The sequence below is a fragment of the Salvelinus fontinalis genome, chromosome 14 (genome assembly GCF_029448725.1).
Source record: "Salvelinus fontinalis isolate EN_2023a chromosome 14, ASM2944872v1, whole genome shotgun sequence".
Taxonomy (NCBI): Eukaryota; Metazoa; Chordata; class Actinopteri; order Salmoniformes; family Salmonidae; genus Salvelinus; species Salvelinus fontinalis.
The window spans coordinates 45,543,976-45,570,996 of NC_074678.1; the positions used below are offsets into that span (position 1 = coordinate 45,543,976).

The window sequence follows — 27,021 nt, forward strand, 5'->3', positions numbered from 1 at the left end:
TCCACCTGTGGTAAATTCAATTGATGGATTTGGAAAGGCACACACCTGTCTATATAAGGTCCCACAGTTGACCATGCATGTCAGAGCAAAAACCAAGCCGTGAGGTTGAATGAATTGTCCAAAGAGCTCCGAGACAGAATTGTGTCGAAGCACACATCTGGGGAAGGGTGCTAAAACATTTCTCTAGAATTGAAGGTCCCCAACAACACAGTGGCCTCCATTCTTTTATTAATGTTTTTTTTTAATCCCTTCTCCCCAATTTTGTGGTATCCAATTGGTAGTTAGTTTTGTCCCATCGCTGCAACTCCCGTACGGATTCGGGAGAGGTAAAGGTCGAGAGCCATGCGTCCACCGAAACACACCCCAGCCAAGCCACACTGCTTCTTTACACAATGCCCACTTAACCCGGAAGCCAGCCGCACCAATGTGTCGGAGGAAGCACCGTACACCTGGCCCGCCCGCCACAGAGACGCTAGTGCGCGATGGGACAAGAAGCATGGTGGTGGCAGCATCATGCTGTGGGGATGTTTTTCAGAAGCAGAGACTGGGAGACTAGTCGGTATCAAGCGGGGGAAAATGTACGGAGCAAAGTACAGAGATCCTTGATGAAAACCTGTTCCAGAGTGCCCAGGACCTCCGACTGGGGCAAAGGTTCACCTTCCAACAGGACAACGGCCCTAAGCACACAGCCAAGACAATGCAGGAGTGCAGCGATGCTCCCCATGCAACCTGATAGAGCTTGAGATGATGTGCAGAGAAGAATGGGAGAAACTCCCCAAATACAAGTGTGCCAAGCTTCTGGCGTCATACCCAAGAAGACTCGAGGCTGTAATCGCTGCCAAAGGTGCTTCCACAAAGTACTGAGTAAAGAGTCTGAATACCTATGTAAATGTGATATTTCAGTTTTTTTTAATACATTAGCAAAAATTCTAACCTTTTTTGCTTTGTCATTATGGGGTATTGTCTGTAGATTGGGGGAGGGGGGGGGCAATTGAATAATTTTTAGAATAAGGCTGTAACGTAACAAAGTGGAAAAAGTCAAAGGGTCTGAATATTTTCCGAATGCACTGTAGGTATGTACCCTCACAGACAGGTGGGTTGGGTGTTCACCACAGTGTAAATGGTTCAAATGGATTTCCTTCTTTATAAACCTAAGCGTGGTACAGAAAGAGGCCATAGTTAACCCTGGTTTGCTGAGAGGTTAATTGTCTATTAAACCTGCTGCTCAGGAGAACTGAGAAGAGTTGCGTAACACAGACCTGGGGGGAGAGCAGCTCAGACAGTTGTCAACACTACAGACCTGAGAGAGAAGAGGGGATGGAAAGAGGCTGTCAGCGCAGTGTGTGCGTGCAGTGAACATGCCCACTGCACGCTCACGTGTCCAATGTTTGTGTGCATCTCAGTTTCCCTGTCTCAAATGGATAGTCTCCTGCTCTCTGCCTGTCCATGGATTTATTTTACTATATAGTGATTTTAAATGCAGTCGGATACCAAGGACAGACCCTGAACTTAACCTTGAAAGAGCGCGTACACAATATATTCTACTTGGACAGTATCGTATTATTGTATGCGTTATGTGAGGGGCGTGGAGGTTTGTTTGACAGTAGCTGTGTTACTTTGATTTACTGTTAATTCACAGGCTGGAGAGCTGGATCGGGTGGTTTCTTTAGAACTCAACTGGTGACATGAAATGCGATAATTAGTTTAACCGGTTTTGATTTAAGAATAAAGGCCTGGACAGTAAAGACCAGATCTCTCCCATCTATCTGACTTTGTTTTGAAGTAAAATAGATCAAATAGTTTTTAATATCTCTTCTGGCTTTAGAATCTGTGACTGATCTAGACATGGGAATCCAGAACTATGAACTCAGTGGCTGATCAATTAAACCAGTTGAGACTTGATTTCTGGTGGATAAAGAAAACCAGTCAACTCTTCTGGGACACTAACAGGACTGGAGCTGAATAGTTCTTTGGCTCGCTGCCTTGGAGAAGCAAAAATAAAAACTTTTAAACTTTAAAAAAAGATATATTGGCTCAGCCGAACTATATAAAATTCACTAAATAATTTCAACTTCATTTTACAATTCTGCGAATCACAACCCCCTAATGCTTACCAATGATAGCTCTACAGTGTATGGCTGGTACAGTGTAGTACCGACTTCACACACATAATCAGACACTCCCTATTTGACACAACTGCTGCAAATGTCACAGGCCTTAGACAGGAGACACACAGTGGTGTGGGGTAGAATACTGGGAAGGAGCACGGTGGTTCCACGTTCTCTACTCACAATGACCCTCAAGGCTTTGGTTGGTTGCTGACTGTTCACTATGCATCAATCCTCACCAACGCTATAATTGAGTTGGCGGGTTAAAGTGCCCACATGTAGTAATTTAGTAATTAGTCATTTAGCCTTGCACCTAGCAAACGCGTCACTTTGTCATGCCAGTAACCCTCTTATGTTATTGTTGCTTTATTATCCCTATCCTTGTAAGCCCACATTATCATCAACATGGCTTAGTTTGATGCAGCTGATAATGACTGTCTGGGTCACTTTGCCGTCCTCCGCTGTAACAGTATCTGTTCTGAGCGACGCAGATTGTAATCGGTCATCATGACCCTGCATAGGCTTTTGTGCGTCAGGCTTTCCGGTGGACCGCAGGCTTGAGGTGAATCTAGTTCTAAGGCTGCCTGGGTCACTTCAGTTTTGCTTGGTCATGAATGAATTGAGACACACACATACATATATTAAACTGTCTCTGTTCTTTTCTTTCCTCTTCAGGCCCTGCAGCATGGATTCTTTGACTTTGAGACATTTGATGTGGACGAATACGAGCACTACGAGGTAATGATGACATGTTGACCTTGGACCTGCTCCAATAGTAAGCGTCCACCCATCAGTTTGAACGGCAGAGCATCTGTAAAATGCAAATGGAAGCACCCCTACAATATTCACAATCCCACTCTGTTACGCAACGCTGCGCTCGACTGATGAGCTGACGTGACCTTTTAGTTTAATGAAAACGTCTTGTGTGAGTGACATCAGTTAGTTTGACCCGACTAGGCAAAACCGGGCAGACTATTGTCGTCTACTACTAAAGTGTGTGGCACATAGTCACAAAATTACTTTTTTGATAATGTTGTGGCAGTCTAGCCTGGTCCCAGAGCTGTGTGTGCCATGGATTAGCAATGACAATAGGAGTAGGCAAGGCGGTACAAACCGATCTGGGACCAGGCTAGTGGGAGCCATCAGTTTAGGTTGATACTGAAGATGGCTACTAACTGGCCAGCCTGGAAAGTCTGAATAAAGCATTTAGTGTTGAAGTAGAATTTTCAGTCAGAGCAAAATGTCCATATCCCTTTTCTTCTGGGCCCCTGTTGGATATGTTGAGTCTTCTCTCTCTCTCTCTGTTATAGCGAGTGGAAAATGGAGACTTCAACTGGATCGTGCCTGGGAAATTTCTGGCCTTCAGTGGACCCCATCCCAAAAGTAAAATAGAAAATGGTGAGATGAGTTTTGGATTCTCTCCGTGACCTTTTATGGACCCTTTTTCTTTCAGAATCAACAGCCGTTCCAGAGTAATTTAATAGTGTTGTCTCGACCAATGAACCTTGACAAGGTTCGGGTTTAGATTGGAGGTTTAGATAGACTTTCCCTATGCATCTGTTTTCCCTTGTCTGTTCTCTTCTGTAACAGCAGATGGAGTCATTGGCATAGTAATAAGTTTGACAACAAACCAAAGATTGCTCTGAGCTTAACAAGGCTTTCGTTACTTTTTGTCTTCACCGGAAAGTCTAGAATTAGTTGTCCGTACCTAAGTTTTACACAAATTAACTGTTCTTAATCTCCCCCCCTAAACCAGGCTACCCTCTTCACGCTCCAGAAGCATACTTCCCCTACTTCCGACAGCACAACGTTACCTCGGTCGTCCGGCTCAACAAGAAGATCTACGATGCCCAGCGCTTCACGGATGCCGGCTTCGACCACTACGACCTGTTCTTTGTAGACGGCAGCACGCCAAGCGACGTCATCACCCGCCGCTTCCTTCACATCTGCGAGAGCACCGACGGAGCCGTGGCTGTCCACTGCAAAGGTGAGACATGCACGCGCACACACTGCAGTATATGTTGAGATATTTCAAAAATCTGATATACCTGAGGTGTGCTTGATTTGGCTTGCCTGGCATATGGGGTCTGCACTATTTGGACTGTTTCCATTGTGTGCCTGGCAAGCTAAATCAAACGCACCTTACGTATTTTATGTTTGTTAAGAGGGATTTTAAAGAGTTCACTCTTCATTGGAATGTTATTTGGCTGCCAAGTTGATCAGTAATGCAGCGCTCAACTGTAGGCTGTATTTTTGTATTCTTTGCCACCGAACGCAGGTCTGTAGGTCTTACATTAGGGGGCAGTGTTGTTTAATGTATGCCTCTTGTCAGCCGTATTACTTACCAGTGTTACTGTAGTGCTCTAGTATTACAGTGATACTGTACCCATGTCTTATGTGATGAAGCCTATGTTCCTAAAAGTCTTATTTATAGAACAAATCTGATAACATTATGGTCATGTCTTTATCTGTCTCTTTATCCCATCTCTTTTTATTTATCTCTTATCTATCTCTCTCTCTCTATCAATCAGCTGGCCTTGGGCGTACAGGCACTCTCATAGGCTGTTACCTGATGAAGCACTACCGCTTTACAGCAGCAGAGACCATCGCCTGGATCAGGGTCTGCCGACCAGGCTCCGTCATCGGCCCTCAGCAGCACTTCCTGGAGGAGTAAGTATTCCTTATAGCTGGTCCTAGATCATTTTCCTCTAGCTACTTGTCATTCATATACATTATAAGCCTTTGGAAGAGCAATTGTTAGAATCCACAGTTTCTCAAGCAAGGAACTGTCTTGACAGTCTTTGTGCCCTTGATTGGCAATTTGTCTTGTTCATTCAGAGTTGAGGGGGAATTTATGGGTGGGTATGGAAATCTTCAGAGCCAATGAAATGTTTGTGCCTCAGGTTATGGCCTGATAACACGCTCTGCTGTAGATTTTGTCAGGGGAGAATTTATGTTATTTTTCTTAAGTGTTCTTTAATCTTTATACCAGTTCATCCAAATGTGTTGGCTGACCACTTTTTATTCAACTTGCTGACTAAACCAGAAAGTCTGGCACTCGTGTGTGTTGTGAAGGGGGATAACATACTCCTCCATGGGGGAGAGTCTAACAGGAAATGCAAGGACAGATGAAAGATCTTACACATACCAGTAGGATGCTTTAAACAGCTTTTCAGGCTTGCTCAACTGCTGTTTTGTGGGAAGAGTGTGTGTTTTAAATAGTGCTCGGGACTTGTTCCCAGTCCATCCATCATCTGTGAAGCTGAACAGATTCCTGTCCTGGTTATCCACAGCTTGTTGTTGGTCCTAGTCTTTCCAAAGCTGTCTGCCATGTTCTGGGTGAACAAAGGGGTAAAGATTAAATGGGGTAAATTGTTGGTCAAATCTGCCCCCCCCCCCCCCTCCATTCAGCCCTTCAACAGCAGTTGTAGTATTATCTCTTAGCATCGATTCCATTGTCCTGGGATATAAACTGTCTCTCTCTGGTCAGGCCACAAGTGACATGGTCTTATAGACTTAAGGTCACACGGTCGGTGAGTGTGTCCTAATGCAACCTCTCACTCCCCCACACCTTTCCATATTTCTCTCCCTTTTCGTCTTCCGCTCATCGCTTTCTCCGATCTGTTTCTATGTCAGGAGGCAAGCAGCCATGTGGATGCAAGGAGACGTGCAGCGTTCGCAGCAGAAGCAGCCGAGGGGCGTGTCTCGCCTCACCTCCAGCATGGACGACCTCACCCTCAACCCCACCCACACCACCATCACCACCAGCCCTGCTGGCATCCTCAAGTCCCACAGCATCGACCGCCTCCAAGAGGTCAGTGCCACCCCACAACACTTCCCAGGGTCCTGTTTGTTAGGCACTAAAATGAATTTAAAAAACTGAAACAGGGAGGGAGTATCTGAACTTGTCCAATAAGAAACACTTGTTTCACCTTAATCAATACATCCCTGTGTTCACTTAGGAAATTGCAAATTGTTTCAACCCTGTTTTTAATAAGTTATTTTCTGTTTGGCGCCTAATGAACACGACCCTGATAATGCCCCATTTCCCTGTGGATGTGAAACATCTGAGGCTACAGCTATTCCCCCACTTTTGATGTAAAACCATTCTAGTGTTCCTTCTAGAATGTTCAATTATAGGTGGCCTACTCCCCTTACCCTCACACACCCTTACCCTCTCTTGTTTGGAGCTGTAGCGTGGGGATGACTAAGTATCGTCTACTCTTGTGGAGGCTGACTCAATTTCCCTGCGGAGAGTGTGTGTGTGTGTTCACGTGCGTGTCTGTGCGTAGTCGGTGGTTGTCCGTAAGTTCTGGGGGCTGTGAGGACAGACAGTAGATGTTTGCTTCTAAAGGCTTCTGATCTTGTACTCTTATCCCAGGGTCAAATTATTTATATCAAATGAATCACACACAAGTGTTGACCTGAAGAAAATCTGAGACGTCTAGGGTGTATTATTTCGTACCTAATGTATACTCAGCAAAAAATGAAACGTCCCTTTTTCAGAGATAATTCGTAAAAATCCAAATAACTACACAGATCTCTATTGTAAAGGGTTTAAACACTGTTTCCCATGCTTGTTCAATGAACCATAAACAATTGTGGAACCTGTGGAACGTCGTTAAGACACTAACAGCTTACAGACGGTAGGCAATTAAGGTCACAGTTATGAAAACTTAGGACACTAAAGAGGCCTTTCTACTGACTCTGATAAACACCAGAAGAAAGATGCCCAGGGTCCCTGCTCATCTGTGTGAATGTGCCTTAGGCATGCTGCAAGGAGGCATGAGGACAGCAGATGTGGCCAGGGCAATAAATTGCAATGTCTGTACTGTGAGACGCCTAAGACAGCGCTACAGGGAGACAGGCCAGACAGCTGATTATCCTCGCAGTGGCAGACCACGTGTAACAACAGCTGCACAGGATCGGTACATCCGAACATCACACCTGCGGGACAGGGACAGCATGGCAACAACAACTGCCCGAGTTACACCAGGAACGCACAATCCCTCCATCAGTGCTCAGACTGTCCGCAATAGGCTGAGAGAGGCTGGACTGAGGGCTTGTAGGCCTGTTGTAAGGCAGGTCCTCCGACATCACCGGCAACAACGTCGCCTATGGGCACAAGACTGGACAAGACAGGACTGGCAAAAAGTGCTCTTCACTGACGATTCGTGGTTTTGTCTCACCAGGGGTGATGGTCAGATTCGTGTTTATTGTTGAAGGAATGAGCGTTACACCGAGGCCTGTACTCTGGAGCGGGATTGATTTGGAGGTGGATTGTCCATGGTCTGGGGCGGTGTGTCACAGCATCATCGGACTGAGCTTGTTGTCATTGCAGGCAATCTCAACACTGTGCGTTACAGGGAAGACATCCTCCTCCCTCATGTGGTACCCTTCCTGCAGGCTCATCCTGACATGGCCCTCCAGCATGACAATGCCACCAGCCATAATGCTCGTTCTGTGCGTGATTTCCTGCAAGACAGGAATGTCAGTGTTCTGCCATGGCCAGCGAAGAGCCCGGATCTCAATCCCATTGTGCACGTCTGGGACCTGTTGCTTAGGAGGGTGAGGGCTAGGGCCATTCCCCCCCAGAAATGTCCGGGAACTTGCAGGTGCCTTGGTGGAAGAGTGGGGTAACATCTCACAGCAAGAACGGGCAAATCTGGTGCAGTCCATGAGGAGGAGATGCACTGCAGTACTTAATGCAGCTGGTGGCCACACCAGATACTGACTTACTTTTGACCCCCCCCTTTGTTCAGGGACACATTATTAATTTTCTGTTAGTCACATGTCTGTGGAACTTGTTCAGTTTGTCTCATTTGTTGAATCTGAAAATACAAATATTTACACATGTTAAGTTTGCTGGGGGAAAACGCAGTTGACAGTGAGAGAATGTTTCTTTTTTTGCTGAGTTTATTTATCAAACCAGCACTAGACATACTATAGGGGTGGGAGAGCTATTTCCGTAGACAGCTGTTCTTCTTGTACACAAAACACGGCCATGTTTTGCTTTGTTTCATTGTGATCTACTGAACATGCTTAGGCGCATATTTTACTGGTTCATGCGTTCTCTCCACAGAACGACTACATTGGAGAGAACGGGCTCTGCATGACCCAAGGAGATAAACTGCGTGCCTTAAAGGGCCGGCGCCAGCCCAGGTTGGCCACAACGGGAGCCCTAAGGTAAGAATTGCCATGGATACCTCAAACTTCCCCTCTAAGATCCTCCCATCTTATTAGTTGGCACCTTTTTGAGATCTCAGGTGAGGAATTCAGCCTTTCCTCCCTTAGCAGTATAGCGTTCCACGTTTTGATGAACTCCGTCCTCTGCACTACGGAAAGTAATGCATATTTAAGGTTAAAACCCACAAGTAAAAATTCTGGGAGGCATGAAAACCACCCCGCTGGCGGACAGTTGTAAACTGTGGAATGATTTGAATTTATCTGTCTAGCGCCGTCTTCTAGCTCAGTGGTTCCCAACTGAGGAACTCTCAGGTGTGCCGTGAAACTTTTCCTTATCGTGATGATTTCTTACTCTATACCACAGCCTCTTGCTATAGAAAGAAACAGAACATGGCTTTGTGTCTGTGGTTGCACCTTTTTATAATGAAGAAAACTGATAGTCTCTAGCATAAACTGTTAAAAACGAAATACTTATTTTACCTGACCTAAAACAAAATAAATTCTGGCGCAGATTTCAGGACACTCTTGAAGAGGTACACACATTAACCACTATAAAAAAAAGTTAATTAATTAATTGGGACATTTTAGGTGTACTGCAGAATTTTATATCGCGTCATGGTGGGCCACGGTTCAAAAAAGATGTGGGATCACTGTTCTAGCAAGTAAGACAGTCTGTGGCTCTGTGATCTGATTCGGGGCTCAGGTTTCCATGGTTATCTAGCTGAAATAACACAGGCACTGCCAGGCAGCGCAGGATTTTCAGGATAATGGCTCTGTTTCACGCTGGGGTTTCTGTTGAAAAATACTCGATTTGGTTTTCCTCTAGAAAGTCATTTTTAAGCTTTCGTTTTAGTCATGTAGCCTACTGCATGCTCTCTTCCAAAATGCCTTAGTAATCACTACTTTCCCCCTTCCCTGTGCTCGAAGTAAATATACATGTGCAAACATGCTGCCTTTGGACATGTAAACCCTCCATCTTTGTCTCCCTCTTTCTTTTTCAGACTTGAAGACATGAAAATGCACACCAGGTCACCATCCCAACCTTTGAGGTACCATTACAATAGTGTTGACTTTGCTGTTTGTCTGTTTGCCCAGTTTTCACTCACACAGAGTGAACTGCTGTCACAAAACACACAATTCACACATTCTCATCAATATAAGTGGCATTAACATCTCGGTCTCTCTCAAGTCATTCAATTCAGTGCAAAGTAAAGCACAACTCAACTCAAGCTGGAACTAGGCTACATCCAGCACAGTGCTGGATGGACAGAGAGGTAGTCCTTGATGATCTTTTTGGCCTTCCTGTGACTTTGGGTGCTGTAGGTGTCCTGGAGGGCAGGTAGTTTGCCCCTAGTGATGCGTTGTGTGGACCGCACCACCCTCTGGAGAGCCCTGCGGTTGTGGGCAGTGCAGTTGCCGTACCAGTGATACAGCCAGACAGGATGCTCTCAATTGTGCATCTGTAAAAGTTTTTCAGGGTTTTAGTTAACAAGTCATATTTCTTCAGCCTCCTGAGGTTGAAGAGGCGCTGTTGCGCCTTCACCACACTGTCTGTGTGGGTGGATCATTTCAGTTTGTCGTGATGTGTACGCCGAGTAACTTTTTAAGATGGTGCCAACAGAGGGGGCTGCCTCGCTTCTGGTTTTTAGGAAACTTTGCAGTATTTTGTTTTTTTCTTTATTATTTCTTACGTTGTTAGCCAAGAAAATGTTGTGTTATTACATACAGCTGGTAAGAACTATTGGATATCAGAGCGGCGGTAACTCACCAGCACGACCAGGAATACGACTTTCCTGAAGCGGATCCTTTGTTTGCACCACAATGGGCAATTGAACTGATTCCAGAGGCCGACCCAAAACAACGCCGGCAGAAAAGGGGTACTCGGAGCGGTCTTCTGGCACGACTTAGTTGTTATCCAGGGACTTAATGTTCAGTCCCTGGATAACAAAGTTGACAAGATTAGGGCAAGAGTTTCTCTCAGAGAGACATCAGGGGGTGTAACATACTCTGTTTCATGGAAACATGGCTCTCTCGGGATATACTATTGGAGTCGGTCCAGCCATCTGGATTCTCAGTTCATTGCGCCAACAGGAATAAACATCTCTCCGGGAAGAAGGGCGGGGGTGTGCGTTTCACAATTAACAACTCATGGTGTAATTGTGATAACATACAGGAACTCAAGTTCTTTTGTTCACCCGACCTTAAATACCTCATAATCAAATGCCGACCGTATTACCGTCCAAGAGAATTTACTTTGATTATAGTCACGGCCGTGTACACCTCCCCTCATGCCGATACCATGACGGCCCTCAAGGAACTTCACTGGACTTTATGCAAACTGGAAATCATATAGCCTGACGCTGCATTTATTGTAGCTGTGGATTTTAACAAAGCAAATTTGAGGAAAAGGCTGCCTAAATTCTATCAGCATATCGACTGTAGTACTCGCGCTGCTAAAAAACTCGACCACTGTTACTCCAACTTCCGGGATGCATACAAGGCCCTCCCCCGCCCTACTTTTGGAAAATCTGACCACAACCCCATTTTGCTACTCCCTTCCTATAGGCAGAAACTCAAACAAGAAGTACCCGTGCTAAGAACTATTCAACGCTGGTTTGACCAAACGGAATCCACGCTTCAAGATTGTTTTGACTGGGATATGTTCCGGGTAGCTTCCGAGAATAATATTGACTAATTCACTGAAACGGTAACTGAGTTTATCAGGAAGTGTATAGGAGATGTTGTACCCAATGGGATTATTTAAACCTACCCTAACCAGATCATCAAGGACAACACCCACCCGAGCCACTGCCTGTTCCGCTATCATCCAGCAGGCGAGGTCAGTAAAGGTGCTTCAAAGCTGGGACAGAGAGACTGAAAAACAGCTTTTATCTCAAGGCCATCAGACTGTTAAATAGCCATCACTAGCACAGAGAGTCTGCTGTCTATATACACAGACTTTATTGGCCACTTTTAATAAATGTAACACTAGTCACTTTATTAATATCACTTTAATAATGTTTACATATCTTGCGTTACTCATCTCCTATGCATATGCTGTATTTTACACTATTCTACTGTATCTTACTCTATGCCGCTCTGACATTGCTCGTCCATATATTTATATATTCTTAATTCCATTTCTTACTTAGATTTGTGTGTGTTGGGTATATGTTGTGCAATTGTTAGATATTACTTGTTAGATATTGCTGCACTGTCAACTAGAAGCACAAACATTTCACTACACCCGCAATAACATCTGCTAAGCACGTGTATGTGACCGATTTTGATTTAGAGGAGGAGAGGCGGCTTGGAGTGTGAAAAGAGGGGATGGAAATTGAACTCCCTCTTTTGTGCTAGAGTACGACCCTTAATAAGTGTTCCTCAAAGAGGAGCGAGCGAAGAGTGCCCTTAGACATCTCTCTCCTCCCACTACTTTAGCCATCTTCCTTTCACCTACTCAAAGGTGTGTGTATCCGTGTGTGTGTCACTGAAAGGCAGAGGCTACTCAGGCTAGCACATCTCCTGTAATTGTTGTACTCTCCTGAAATAAGAGTCCTTCAGTACAGACTGATAGTTCACGGATGACCACGAGCAGCAAAGATGGACTGCTTTTATGAAGGAGCTGGGAGTGATGCCTCGTAGCAGAACCAGCATTTTTCTGTCTACTATTATCTCATTCATTGCCACTCCCTTCACACTTCAGTTATATTATACTAATATCAAAGATTCAACTATGGTGCTGTTAAAGCTCCTTACCTAATAAATAGTCCTTTAGATACCGTTCTGTAGCGTCTGGTGTTACTGGATACATCTTTCACTGGGTGTCGTCATTGAAGTCTTGCCCATACGTTGTTTGTTTCTAACAATGAGATTTGTACTGTAGGTCCTTAATGTCTTTAAGGGGTGTACACTATCCAATTTGTGTGCCCGACAAGATGATGGTTTCTATGTGTGTAGTAGAAGAAACTATTGTGTATGTTGGCAAAAGTTGTTACTGCTGTTAACAGCTGTTACGTTTGTTACTCCACCTCACAATATGTAAGTCCAAATCATCTTAGGAGATGTAGTCACACGGGATGTAGGTCCCGTGTGGCTCAGTTGGTAGAGCATGGCGCTTGCAACGCCAGTGTTGTGGGTTCATTCCCCACGGGGGGACCAGGATGAATATGTATGAACTTTCCAATTTGTAAGTCGCTCTGGATAAGAGCGTCTGCTAAATTACTTAAATGTAAATCTTTCTTTCTTTCTCTCTCACAGCAGGATGAACCTCGGAGTGGGCACTCAGGGCACCATCTCCCCTCTCAAGTCCTCCAAAGTCCCATCATCCTCTGCTTCGGCCAGCGCCAAGAGAATCGGCAGCAGCTCCTCCTCCTCGGCGTCCAACCTCAAGAGGTGAGCCTGCACCCTCCCCCCTACGCACCCCTCCCCGGAAACTTCTTACCCTTTACTCCTCTTTTAAAAAATCTAAACACTTCTTTCTTTCTTCCCTTTTCATCCTGTGTAGCCTCCCATCCCTCCATTTATCCACTTACCCTTTCTCTTGCCTCCTGTAGATTGGTTTATTCTATAACCTTTCTCTCTTCCCCCTCTTTCTTGCTCTTTCCTGTTCTGTCATATCTTTCTTGGCTGTCTCAGTCCCCTGGTTGTGTTTCTGCCTGTCTGTGACTACCCAATGCCCTGAGAACCAGTGGAAGGATACACAAGGCAGAACTGTGTGTGTGTGGGGCTCCCTAGACCGATTCACATAGAGGGTTGATGTGCTGCAGGCAGTGCGCTTTCCCAACAGACCAAATCTAAATCCCCCGCATTTTGCTGTGCAAGAGACCGGCACAGATACACACAACTGAGAAAATATGCATCATCAACCTCTCCCCCTTGAGCAGTACCGGATCTACTTTGCTCTGTGGAGGATTTGTGAATGTTTCTTTTTCTATTCTACTGCGTGATATAACTGTGAATGTGTAGGTAGGTAGCCATGGCAATGAGAACTCCAGATCCCCCCCCCCCCTTCCCCGGTGAATCTGGCAAAATGCCTGCAGTGCCCCACTAACATGGGGTAGTCAGTCTCCTGTATCAGACTGCACATTGACAATATAGATTGTCTATGTCTGACTCAATCCCCTATTCCACTGTTAGCTGATTATATAAACCGGTTGTGTGTTAATCAGTCTCCTATCAGAGCCAATGTACCCAAAGGCAGCTGCCCTCTCCTTAGCCTGTGAAAGCAAAGGCAGTGGCTATCCCCTTGTCATTGTGTTTGTTTGGGGTGTGTCCCTGTGTATTTACATGTTCCCACTCCTGCTACCTTTCCCTCCATATATTTGTCCACCCCCCCACACATCTCAGCTCCTCCATCAACTCCAGGCTAGCCAGCTCCCTAGGCAACCTGTATGCAGCCAACGGCGGTGAGGACAATAAGAAGCCGCCTTTCGCTCCCACTTCATCACCACCCTCCTCTCCCCCCTCGTCCATTGTCACCATCACTCCATCGGGCCGGACGGCTCCTGGTCCCCGCTACGTGGCTAACGGCACGCGTGGCACCATTTACCATCACCACGAGGCCAACAACAATCAGTATAATTCCTCCCCCGCCGGGATCTTCAGCCACGGTGGCCTCGCGGGGGCCCCACACAACGCTGCAGGCAGGTTGGGGCCCAGGCCTGAGGAGTATGGCCCCTACAGATCCCAAAAAGGGGGCTACTCCGGCCTGAGCGGATCCTCTGGCCGCTACCTCAGTCGCTCAATCCCCGTAAGTGTGTGTGCTCACCACCTGAAAAAACAAAACTCCAACAGTAGCATCTTTTTGGAATTTCCACTGTGACCCTTTTTTGACCTCTTGTGTTTCCCCTATGCACTTCTCCGTCACACAAGTTTCCTTCCTTTTTGTGTGGATGTTGTCTTATGATCGTAGCCAGTCGTCCTCTTCCTGCTGCTGCTCTAGCTTCTCCACTGTCTGTGTGTCTAACTCTCTGGCGGCTCCACTGAACTCTATTCCTTGTCTGTTGGCTTCATGGTGCTGAATAAGGACCTACAATGGCCTAGTTCCACTCTAAATGCCTACTTCATACATACCAACTACGGCTATTAGGCCATTTCACACCAGCCATGAACAATGAAGTTTCTCTTACATTGTGTATTGGTGGGGAGACATTTTGCTAATTCACTCTGTTCTTTCCTAACCTGTTAAATGGATACTTGGTGATTTTGGCAATGAGGCCCTTTATCTACTTCCCCAGAACTTGTGGATGAAAATTGTATGTCTCTGCCCACAGTTGATGGAAGTTGCTAAATAACGCTAGTGCAATTGCTAACTGGCTTTAGCACAAGCTAGTTTGCATTGGCTTGCAAAACAACCTCTAACTTTCTTCATACTGGACACAGACATAAGAATGGTGTACATGAGTTCATCAGACACTGGTGAAGTAGATACCACATCGCAAACTATCCCTTTATCTTATTCACCTCTATTGAGTGGATCCTAGCATCACATACCAATTAAAAATAATAAAGCTCTGCAACAGAAAAAACACCAAACAGGAAATGCGCTTTAACTACTAACCAGGTTGATTCTGTGTAAACAAAGGGCCTTTGTGCACTGGCCTCATTGGCTGTGGCAACAGTCATGTGATTCCTCCTGGTTGGGTGATTGGCTGGTTCCTCCTGGTTGGGTGATTGGCTGGATGTCAATGTAGTTGGGTGATTGGCTGGATGTCAATGAGGTTCCTTCAGGTTTCTGGCTTTAACATAAGGAAATGTAATAACTGAGACATCAAACAACACTTTTTAAACATGAGACTAACTTCTAACACGTGCTGCTGTTCGGTAGACGCAAGGGGAGTGCAATTACGCTGTGGATCTGTGTGACTGCAAGCTTAGTGTGGCCAAATGTTTTTTCTCTCAACAGCCCACATGTGTCCCCCCTCGAAAGCGTTCCACAGGGGTGCTGGCCCATGTTGACTCCAATGCTTCCCGCAGTTGTCAAGTTGGCTGGATGTTCTTTGGGTGGTGGACCATTCTTGATACACACGGGAAACTGTTGAGTGTGAAAAACACAGCAGCGTTGCAGTTCTTGACACAAACCGCTGTCCCTGGCAGCTGCTACCATACCCCATTCAAAGGCACTTAAATCTTCCTTCTTGCCCATTCACCCTCTGAATGGCACACACGATCCATGTCTCAATTGGTTAAGGGCTTGTGAGTAAGCATTTCACAGTATGGTCTACAGCTGTTGTATTCGGCACATGTGACAAATAAAATTTGATTTGTCTCCAGGCTTAAAAATCCTTCTTTAACCAGTCTCCTCCCCTTCATCTACGCTGATTGAAGTGGATTTTAATGGTTGACATCAATAAGGGATAATAGCTTTAACCTGGTCAGTCTGTCATGGAAAGAGACGGTGTTCCTAATGTTTTGTACACCGTGCAAATTCTAAACTATGTTGTTATCCACTTGTAGAAGCTATTATTGGAGTAAAGGGCATTCATCCATCCCTCAGAAGATAGCATCTCCCTCGGTTTTGTCTTAGCCCAACCCAGAGGCAAATCCTAACCTCCCTTCCAAAAAGCAGTTGTTAGTTGTGGCTCAGTGCCAGACTCAGTCATATTGTAGAGCTCACTCATTTCCTGAGAGGTGAGCCCAGTAATCCTTATAGGCCCTGACCACGAGGGCCTGACATCTGAGGCTAGTTCCCGGAACTTCCCACACTTGCGCCAGCAACGCCAGTGCCAGAATTCTCACCCACTGCTTCTCAGCCAACCTAGATTGTTGCACCGTTATCATTCATTTAACATTTTAGGATTGACTGGCTCAACCTGCTAATCTTGCACAGATATCAAGTTAATTCATGTTCAATCACCATCACCTTGCCTATACTTACTAAATAAGTAAAGGATAGATGAATTAATGAATAACATCTTCCAATATACTCCCCTCACCCTTCCTAGGTGATGGAAACACACATACCATACTAGCAGCCACCAGCCCGCAAACGGTGTGAAAAGAAGGTAACAAGTGATGTGACAGACAGTGCTTATGACAGTGGTGGAAAAAGTACCCAATTTGTCATGCTTGAGTAAAAGTGAAGATGCCTTAATAGAAAATGAGTCACCCAGTAAAATACTACTTGATTAAAAGTCAGTATTTGTGTTTTAAATATACTTAAGTACAGTGTATTCAGACCTCTTGACTTTTCCCAAATGGTACGTTACAGCGTTATTTTAAAATGTATTACATTTTAAAAAAATCATCAATCTACACACAATACCCCATAATGACAAAGCAAAAACAGTTTTTGTTTTCATTTTTGCAAATGTATTAAAAATAAAAAACATACCTTATGTAAATAATTATTCAGACCCTTTGCTAAGAGACTTGAAATTGAGCTTGTACATTTTATTGCCATTGATCATCGTTGAGATGTTTTTACACCTTGATTGGAGTCCACCTGTGGTAAATTCAATTAATTGGACATGATTTGGACAGCTGTCTATATAAGGTCCCACAGTTGACAGTGCATGTCAGAGCAGAAACCAAGCCATGAGGTCAAAGGAATTGGCCGTAGAGCTCTGAGACAGGATTGTGTCGCGGCACAGATCTGGGGAAGGGTACCAAAGAATGTCTGCAGCATTGAAGGTCCCCAAGAACACAGTGGCCTCCATCATTCTTAAATGGAAGAAGTTTTGAACCACCAAGACTCTTCCTAGAGCTGGCCGCCCAGTCAAACTGAGCAATCGGGGGAGAAGGGCCTTGGTCAGAGAGGTGACCAAGAACCCAATGGTCACTCTAACAGAATTCCAGAGTTCCTCTGTGGAGATGGGAGAACCTTGCAGAAGGACAACCATCTCTGCAGCACTACACCGATCAGGCCTTAATGGTAGTGGGCAGACGGACGCCACTCCTCAGTAAAAGGCACATGACAGCTCGCTTGGAGTTTGTTGAAAACAACCTAAAGGACTCTGACCATAAGAAACAAGATTCTGCTGTGGGGATGTTTTTCAGCGGTAGTGACTGGGAGACAAGTCAGGATTGAGGGAAAGCTGAACGGAGAAAAGTACAGAGATCCTTGATGAAGACCTGCTCCAGAGAACTCAGGACCTCTGACTGGGGTGAAGGGTCACCTTCCAGCAGGACAATGATCCTAAGCACACAGCCAAGACAACGCAAGAGTGGCTTCGGGACAAGTCTCTTAATGTCCTTGAGTTGCCCAGCCAAGGCTTGGACTTGAGCCCGATCGAACATCTCTGGAGGGAGCTGAAAATAGCTGTTCAGCGATGCTACCCATCCAACCTGACAGAGCTTGAGAGGATTTGCATAGAAGGATGGGAGATACTCTCCAAATACAGGTGTGCCAAGCTTGTAGCGTCATACCCAAAACTCGAGGCTGTAGTCACTGCCAAAGATGCTTCAACAAAGTACTTAGTAAAGTGTCTGAACACTTATGTAAATGTGGTATTTCAGTTTCTTTATTTACATTTTCAAAATGTATTAACCTGTTTTTGCTTTGTCATTATAGGGTTGTAATGTAACAAAAATGTCAAGGGGTCTGAATACTTTCCGAATGCACTATATCCGAAGGAAAATATACTTGAGTATCAAAAGTAAAGTAAATTATTTTAATGTTTTTTTTTTTATGTACAGAGAGACAGGGTCACACTCCAACACTCAGACATCATCATTTACAAAGAAGCATGTTTGTTTAGTGAGTCCACCAGATCAGAGGCAGTAGGGATGACCAGGGATGTTCTCTTGATAAGTGTGTGAATTGGACCATTTTCCTGTCCTGTTAAGCATTCAAAATGTAACCAATAGTTTTGGGTGTCAGGGAAAATGTATGTAAAAACGACACTATTTTCTTTAGGAATGAAGTGAAGTAAGAGTTCTCAAAAATATAAATGAGTAAAGTACAGATACCCCAAAAACGACTTAAGAAGTATTTTTACATCGCTGCAGAAGGGGTGGTTGAGAATGGAGAATATTGTATTAATGTCTCCTTGTTTTGCCAGTCAGTGGAGTTGCTCCTTTATCAGAATTCATATACCCTATCAGAATCCCATGTCCTTTTCTCCCTTCTTGCACAATTCATCTCACCCCCATCTGTTTGCCAGTCCTGCTAATTCCTGCTCTCTACCTTGCAGCTTCCTACTCTTGCCCACACCCTGTCTGTCTTGTACACCATAAATATATTAATTAGTCCAGGAAAATGCATTTGGCATTTAAATTATTGTCTATTTTAATGGCTTTTCTATACCTTTGTAACCAACCGTTCAAGTGTAACCTGTTAGGAATAGAATATTTCACGCAGGCTTGTTAGATAAGAACCTTCACCCTTCATGTTTTTTTTGTCGTCAACACTTGAACAATTAGATGCAGCGATTTGCTTTTCTATTTGCATCAGAGCCAGAGTCTGTGTTATAATCCATTGTGATTCACTGTCATATTTTGTCTCTCCGTCTCTTGCAGTCCCTTCAATCTGAATATGTTCAATACTAAAGCGGTGGTTCTGCGTTGACCAAGACCGGACAGACACCTTGACACTGAACTTCTGACCTGGATGGGATGGAGTCTCCCACCCCCTTTTTTTCTCTCTCAATATCTCCCCCACTCTCTCCCACATACTGAAAGGAAAATTAATAAACCTTGGCATCTGAATGGGTGTGGTCTTTGGAGACAGGCACATCGACAGCCACAAACTCCCAAGGGCTCATGGAACTTTGAGTTTTGGGCTTCTTCTGTCAGCCTCAGACGGCCTCGATCCACCCTAACTGCAGTCACTGTTTGGATAATGCTTACAAAGGGTGATTTGTTTACCCAGCTTTTTTTTCTTTTTTTTCTGGTGAGCTATGATTAGGCTTGGCCAGGCTGTGACTGTGAGTGCTCTTTCTTTAAAGCTTAGATCTGGCCATATAGACTTTCCTGCATCACATATCTCTGTTTTATTTTATATGTTTATGTACTAATACTGTGTACACATGACTTGTACTGGGGGGGGGGGGGGGGGGGGATTATTATAATTTTTTTAGATGAGAAAAGATTTTATACATGAAATATGACAATTTTGTTGCCTGGATAAAGAAATGTTTATTTAGAAGTGGGTTAAAGAACATGTTTTGGGTTATGACAATTCTATTTTTGTCTCTGAGTGTAACTACTTCACTAACAATATATCTAGATCAAAATATGTGAGATTAAAGGAGAGGCGGCGTACGGTATTTTGCGAGCCGTGTTCCTTATCAACAAAGTATTTACAGGACCAGGCTCAGGGTAAAGTGCTCTACTATTTACGATTGTGTTTTGTGCGTGCGCGAGGGTGTACGTCCGCGTGTAGTAGCATGTACGTACCCATAGACAATGAGAATATGTACGTATGTGAGCGAGTGTTTTGCACGTGTGCATGAAAGAGATTGAGTGGTGACCGTGTGTGTAGGGGGTTGTCTAGAGATCATGTGTGCAGTCCTCTGGTGATGGGCTCTAGAGAAGAGATGTGAATGGAAGATAATTACATATAGGGAAGAAATGAATGCTGTCTCTTCACTATTCTAAAAGTAATTTTTTGTTTGTTTTTGATGAAGTCAGTTCAATCGACTGGGGGATTTTGGTACCCCCTTTTTCAATTGGAACGAATTAATATGTTCTCCTCTGTCGCAAGCCTACAGGAGATTTGCATATCAATGGGACAACTATAGGATAAATACTAAAGTCATACCTGCAACCAGCGTTGTGTAGGTCTTGTGACTGTATGTTTAGCATGACGAACCAAACGGCTGATTCCAACCGTGGTCATTACTAGAGGAAATTTGAGTTGCGGTGGTGGACTGACACCACCCACAACACAAGTCTCAGTCCCTACAGTATACTGTTCATGCCAGGCAGCTCAGAAACCCTCTCCACAGACACAGGATCCCACTGCAATCATGCTCTTTTAATGGGAACATTTTTGATTTTAATGAGCAGATTTTCAGTGTTATTCAACCCACATTGACTCGCTGTAGATTACGAAACTTGATTTCGTGGCAGCCTATTTTAAACACACACACACACACACACACCCTACTGTAGAACCAATTATGTTAGTTGTTTTATAATTAAGGCGCAGTGGAAGTTCATCGCTATTACTGAAATATTTCCATGTTGTGTTTGTGTTGAATGTAAAAAGTCAGAAACTGTTTTTCCTGGCTTGTGTGTATTATAATTAGTCCAGCTTGTAGATGGAGAGAACTTTTCAGCTTTGCAGGTAGAGGTTCCTTAAAAAAAAAAATGAAAAGCACAACTGTCCCCCAAAAAATGCTCTCTTTAGAATGTCATGCTGGATGTCATTGGGTGCACAATGCAGCGGTCATTATCAAAGCTGGTTTTCTACCAATGAGTATGGCCTACTATGGCCCAACTAAGTACATTTTCTGTTCGAACTTGTAACAATGGATCCATATATTTGGATGCTTCTTATTTTTTTATTTTATGTATTTGAATATTGAAGTTGATTTGGGGAAGAAGAAAGAAATGGGTACGGAAGCGTCTGTTTATCACTGATTTTATTATTTTTGTTATTATTCTAGACCTCTGTACATTCCTGGCAGTGAAATTATTTTGTTTCAAAATGGGAGAATCTTAATGCAGGTATTCTACCTCCATGAAATGTAAAATTTTAATAGCAGAAAAGTTCTTACTTGCATATATTTTTTCAAGCAGTATGTAAAGAAAATGTTATAACTGTAGATCAGTATTTTTCAAACAGTAAGCATACTAAAATGCAAATGTGTCAACTGTATGTACACAGAGCAAAAATATAAACGCAACATTTTAAAAGATTTTACTGAGTTAATTTAAGGAAATCAGTCAATTGAAATAATTGCATTAGGCCCTAATCTATGGATTTCACGTGACTGGGGATACAGATATGCATCTGTTGGCCACAGATACTGTACTTTAAAAAAAATAGGTAGTGCCGTGGACCAGAAAAACAAGTCAGTATCTGGTGTGACCACCATTTGCCTCATGCAGCACGACACATCTCCTTCGCATGGAGTTGATCAGGCTGTTGATTGTGGCCTGTGGAATGTTGTCCCACTCCTCTTCAATGGCTGTGCTGTGCGAAGTTGCTGGATATTGGCAGGAACTGGAACACGCTGTCGTACATGTCGATCCGGAGCATCCCAAACATGGTCAATGGGTGACATGTCTGGTGAGTATGCAGGCCATGGAAGAACTGGGACATTTTCAGCTTCCGGGAATTGTGTACAGATCCTTGCGACATGGGGCCATGCAGTATCATGCTGAAATATAAGGTGATGGCAGCGAATGAATGGCATAACAATGGGCCTCAGTATCTCGTCACAGTATGTCTGGTCATTCAAATTGCCATCGATAAAATGTAATTGTGTTCGTTGTCCATAGCTTATGCCTGCCCATACCATAACCGCACCGCCATCATGTGGCACTGCTCAAAATGTTGACATCAGCAAACCGCTCACCCACACAATTCCATACACGCTGTCTGTCATCTACCCGGTACAGTTGAAACTGCGATTCAGCCATGAAGAGCACACTTCTGCAGCGTGCCAGTGGCTATCGAAGGTCACCATTTGCCAACTGAAGTCGGTTACGACGCTGTTCTGCAGTCGGGTCAAGACCCTGGTGAGGACGACAAGCACGCAGATGAGCTTCACTGAGACAGTTTGTGCCAAAATTCTTAGGTTGTGCAAACCCACAGTTTCATCAGACGATCCCGCAGGTGAAGAAGCCCTATGTGGAGGTCCTGGGATGGCATGGTTACACATAGTCTGCGGTTGTGAGGCCGGTTGGATATACGGCCATATTCTCTAAAATGAGGTTGGAGGACATTCCTGCAGTCAACATGCCAATTGGCATGTGTTATGAGACACAACTGCATATTTAAAGTGTCCACAGCACAAGGTGCACCTGTGTAATGACCATGCTGTTTCATCAGCTTCTTGATATGCTCCACCTGTCAGGTGGATGGATTATCTTGGCAAAGCAGAATTGCTCACTAAGAGGGATGTAAACAAATGTGTGCATAAAACTTCAGCAAAATACGTTTTTGTGTATATAGCACATTTCTGGAATCTTTTTGTTTCAGCTCATGAAAATGGGACCAATACTTAACATATTGCGTTGTATATTTTTTGTTTTGTGTATATATCTTACATTTACAGTTAATGCAGGTTTCTAAAGGAAGTAACAAAATAAAAACACATTTTAAAGATTATTGCCTCTGTACATGATTTATTCTACTTGCTCTTTTTTTCTCTTCAGAACTTGCCATCTTGACCGATAGGAATACATTTGTATTTTAAGGAAGGAAGGAACACTAGCTCTGACTGATTCTGGTTGTCTTAGTTTCACAGCTGTATAGCCTTTCAGCTGTCAAACTGTTGAATAATTTGTTTGAAAAGGCTAACCGAACATCTTAGGCAGGGGAGTTCACCTGAATTTATTATCTTGAAAGGGATTGGAAACAGCCAGAGACAATTGTTATCTTCGATGACCAAATACAAAAGTGTAAAATATTACACGAAGAAACTAACTTTTTGGAAGCATTGTGTCTAGTCTAACTATATTTGCCATATGTGTACATATGGTGATTTTAATTTGATTACTAAATAAATCAAGAGTCCGTTTCTTATGGTTCATGAAGACAAATTTCAAGATAAGGAAGCATTGCAGTTTTTTTAGGTGAACGTTCCCTTTATACACCAGTGACAGAGTTTAAAAATAAATATTTTTTATTGTTTCTGCCTGTCCTTTTACCAATTGGTACTCCTGTGTGTGTGTGTGAGCACAGTCTATAAAGGGACAAGTCAGTAATGAATTCTGCATGTGTTTGAATTGCTAATGACATTTAGTTTTTCACAGCTTCATAGCTTGGTGCCAAACAGCCCTGTTTTGATTACATAACAAAAAAAACGGTGAAATTGACATTTCTTGTTCTTTCATGTTTTCTCTCTACTTTTCTCCCTTAATAAAGTGGTTGTTTTGTTTATTGGTTTTGTAGAGAACTATAGTGAGAGTTTAGATAATTTCCTGGGTGTGATTTGGACAGTTTCTTTGTCTCATTGCAGCATGTTTAGAAATTCTTCCTGTGTACGTGAAACTGCCTTGTAAATGAATCAAATCAAATTGTATTCGTCACAAACACCGAATAGAGCAGGTGTAGACCTTACAGTGAAATGCTTACTTACAAGCCCTTAACTAACAATGCAGTTAAGGGAGAAAAAAAGTGTTAAAGTATTTACTAAAATAAACAAGTAACATTTATTATATATATTTTTTAATGGAAAAATAATGATGTTGCAACAATAAAATAACACTAGCGAGGCTATATACAGGTGGTGCCTGTACACATAATAGGACTGTTTTTTTTTTTTGAGAATATAATTTGCTCTAAATCAGCCATTGGATATTGTGTAAGGTGTAACCTATAATGTACACTACAGTATGATTTATTTGTGTAAAGTTTTGTGTAAAGTCCTGTGTGAGCTACTGTATGGTTCGAAAACCCTTTGTAGAATCATTTCAAACGGATCCAAATGCATGGGGCTCTTTCCATTTCAGTTTGTTCCAATCCAGGCCATGTTGATTCTCTTTCATATAAATGTCTTGTAGCTATTGAAATGCTCCAGTCATGGTGGATAATAAGAGGAATGCCATTGACTGGTATGGGTTTTGGCTTTGTATACACCCTTCAATGATCTATCAAAACGGTGGTGTTCACATTTCTTGCCTGTTATAGGCTGCGTTTCAATCTGGCAAATGGTGCATTTCAAATTTTTCTCTTTCATAAGTGCATTAGATTTGCACAGCAGTTAGTCCAGTATGGAGGGAGAGTTAGGTATTCGGGTCTGTCTGATTTTTGTGCACTGGATGAATTCTCAACCAGGTTTGCCATCAACTGAACAGGTTATGCCCATTTCTAAATCAAGTGTTAACTCCCCTCAGCCTCCTTCCAGGACATCCTGCTGTATCAAATCAAACACTCTTCAAAACGCTTTTTGGAAATGGCCAATCTACAATTGATTGAATACCAGCCTTGGTGTTGGTGGAAAGACATTTTACTAATATTGTAGGCCTATAATAAAAAGGGATTACAGAAAACTGTCAATCTCCGTATTATTATATTCAAGAATATATTATTTTTCAACAAATGGATGTTTTGGCTAGATATTCAAAAGGCTTCTCTGACTCCCATCACATTAAATGTCAGGCAGCCAGCCATTCTCTTCAGATGCATTGGTTCTGTGACTCTTAACTCCTATATAATCACATATTATGGATTTTCCTTATTCAAGTTTAGTAGGATAGTCAATGCTATATTCCTTTATAATCCTTTTCCATCATAATTATTGGAAATAACACATGGAAATCATTCAATATTTATTAACATGCCACATGCAGTAGGCTAGATGTTTGGGGTAGGTGTTATCATGAACCTGCTCTCTGCTCCAGTCTTCTCATACGTCTTTGTTGATCAAGTATCTGCAGCATCACCACAGGCGCTCAATGCAACTGACTGCTGCCTCAATATGGAAACTAATTTCCACTGAGGGAGAACAGAATAACATCAACAATATTGCAAAATGACTCCTTACTGTTTTTTCGTATGAAAAACATTTGATTCTTCCAACATGCAAAACGACTCGGCGCAACTGGAAGACTGCGATGTGGGACACAATGCCAAAATCAGTCTTGCGGCACTCTATTCTCTCATGTGCCTGTTTGGGACCATTTTAAACCTTTTGGTTGTTTACCTGGTCGTGACATTTAAGAAACTTCGGACGGCTAGCAATGCGTTTATTGTGAACGGCTGTATAGCCGACCTGTTGGTGTGCGCATTTTGGATGCCGCACGAGGCGGTGGGAATTTATTCTGGAAGCCCTTTCCCGGCTGGGTACCAAGCCTTCAAAGATGCGCTCTTATTCCTCGGCATCACTGTCTCTCTTCTCTCCCATTCCCTGGTCGCCGTCAACCGATACGTGTTGATAACCAAATCACCAGTGACCTATCTGTCCATATACCAAAAAAGACGCACAGAATGGATGATAAGCGCATCGTGGCTTTCGGCGCTGGGATTTATTTTACCCTGGATCACATCTTTACGGTACCCACAGGAAGGATGCTCATATCTCCCGGCTTCCGCAGCATCACTGCTCAAAGGAGGGAAGCCCATTTTCTCTGACCCATTTGCAGCTGGTACCCTGGCGTTGACTATTATTGGTCAGACAATGGTTGTTCTGTATTGCTATTTAAAAATCTTTCGAAGGGTGCAGATCAGTGTGAAGAGGGTCAGCATATTACATTTTCCTATCGTGAATAACCTTCCATATTCGTTCCCCAGAAAGGACAAGCGTTTGGGGTTCTACGTGTTGGCAGTGTGTTTCATATTCATACTCACTACACAGCCTCTTTTCTGGGTGTTATCAATAGCACTTTTTACCACAGTGCCATTGGCACTAAGGACTTGTTCGTGGATGTTTTTCTGCACTCTCTTTGTTACAAACCCATTTCTCTACACGTGGAAGAACGAGGAGTTTAGAAAATCTTTCAGATCCGTGCTCAAGGGAGAATTTTGGAGAGGGTCTACAGTTGGGGTTGAGCCCATCACAATTAATACAATATCTCACCTTCTGCCGAGACAAAACAGTAGAAGGGCATTTTTGGCTGAGATAAATTGAACAGCATCTGAACTGCAATGACATTGGTCCCTGTAAGGATACATCCCTACAGTGTTTTAGAAAACTTACCTGGCAACTCAATTGAAAATTACGCTATTGGTTACTCAGCATTGTAAAATGTTAGTGATGCTGTTAAGGTATTATTATTATTAATAGTATTATTATTATGTAGTGCCATTATGCAATACATTGTAGGTCAACCAGAAGAACACTCAGAAAATTAATAAATAGTTTGTAAAACAGTGTGTAACAAATTAGTTTATGTTTATATTCATGTATTTTTCTATATACATTTTTATGGACCATGGTTGTAATAAGCCTTTATGCAAATTGTACATCCGCTTATGTGTTCATTTTAATAAAGCTGAAAATTAAAGTGCAAAAACGTTTTGTCACATTTGGCTATTACACTTGACTAGGTGCAGTGTCCTTGTGTGTCCAGATGCACCTGAGGTCACCATCAGTGCTTTCTCATCTGGGAGCAGCAGGGATGGCCACCCCCCTTTTACCATTGAGTGGGAGAGAAAAGGGAATCACTTGTCCCAGAATTTTCACCGACACAAAAATTGAACTTTCACGGGCTGCCTTCAATAGTTTTACCAGTGTGTGGCCAAGAATGTGTTGTCCGAGTCAAGGAAGAGATGACACTGGAGGTACAACGTAACTGTACAACTACTTACTACTTTAATCAGTGCAAACATCCAGGGGTGCAACATCGCTAAGCTTATGCATGCCTCATCTGATGATGGTATTGGAAATAATATTCCTAATGGTCGTTGTTTACGACAGTGCATCTTTTGATGAATCATTTTACAATTTGCATTTTAAAGTGACAGCATTTTGACAGGTGTATGCTTCCATATCACTTATGTTGTTTTTCACAGCCTGTTTGTGCTCTTTGTAGACGGATCAGCGAACACGAGTATCCAGGCCTACCCGTTGGAGACCATTTCCTACAGGTTCGGCTGAACCTGACCTGCTTGTCGGACATGCACCCCAAAGCCAAGCAGTACACGTCTGGACCAGGATCCCAGATATGA

At 43.4% G+C, this 27,021-nt stretch overlaps 2 protein-coding genes across 4 annotated transcripts in view; both read left to right on the forward strand.

Annotated features, from left to right (window-relative positions):
• The window catches only part of LOC129810983 (dual specificity protein phosphatase CDC14AB-like), a 45,317-nt gene extending 26,032 nt beyond the window's left edge, over positions 1-19,285 (forward strand). Inside the window, exons 7-16 of one of the 3 annotated variants that reach the window (XM_055862033.1) lie at positions 2,784-2,846; positions 3,419-3,506; positions 3,865-4,095; positions 4,640-4,778; positions 5,745-5,922; positions 8,191-8,294; positions 9,296-9,343; positions 12,555-12,689; positions 13,644-14,046; positions 18,756-19,285. In XM_055862033.1, coding sequence (XP_055718008.1) covers positions 2,784-2,846; positions 3,419-3,506; positions 3,865-4,095; positions 4,640-4,778; positions 5,745-5,922; positions 8,191-8,294; positions 9,296-9,343; positions 12,555-12,689; positions 13,644-14,046; positions 18,756-18,785 — 1,419 coding nt within the window. In that variant the 3' untranslated portion in view covers positions 18,786-19,285. Of the gene's footprint in view, positions 1-2,783; positions 2,847-3,418; positions 3,507-3,864; positions 4,096-4,639; positions 4,779-5,744; positions 5,923-8,190; positions 8,295-9,295; positions 9,344-12,554; positions 12,690-12,801; positions 14,047-18,755 lie in introns of those variants that run through there. The other 2 variants (XM_055862034.1, XM_055862035.1) reach the window with 2 other exon arrangements.
• Positions 19,286-24,705: 5,420 nt separating this feature from the next.
• Positions 24,706-26,378, forward strand: LOC129810984 (probable G-protein coupled receptor 88). Its single transcript, XM_055862036.1, has one exon. The coding sequence runs from the start codon at positions 24,935-24,937 to the stop codon at positions 25,979-25,981; it is 1,047 nt and encodes a 348-aa protein (XP_055718011.1). The 5' UTR covers positions 24,706-24,934; the 3' UTR covers positions 25,982-26,378.
• The last annotated feature ends 643 nt before the right edge of the window (positions 26,379-27,021 follow it).

Coding starts and splice junctions, on each gene's coding strand:
- LOC129810984 (XM_055862036.1), top strand. CDS start 24,935: ATGCAAAACGACTCGGCGCAACTGGAAGACTGCGATGTGGGACACAAT.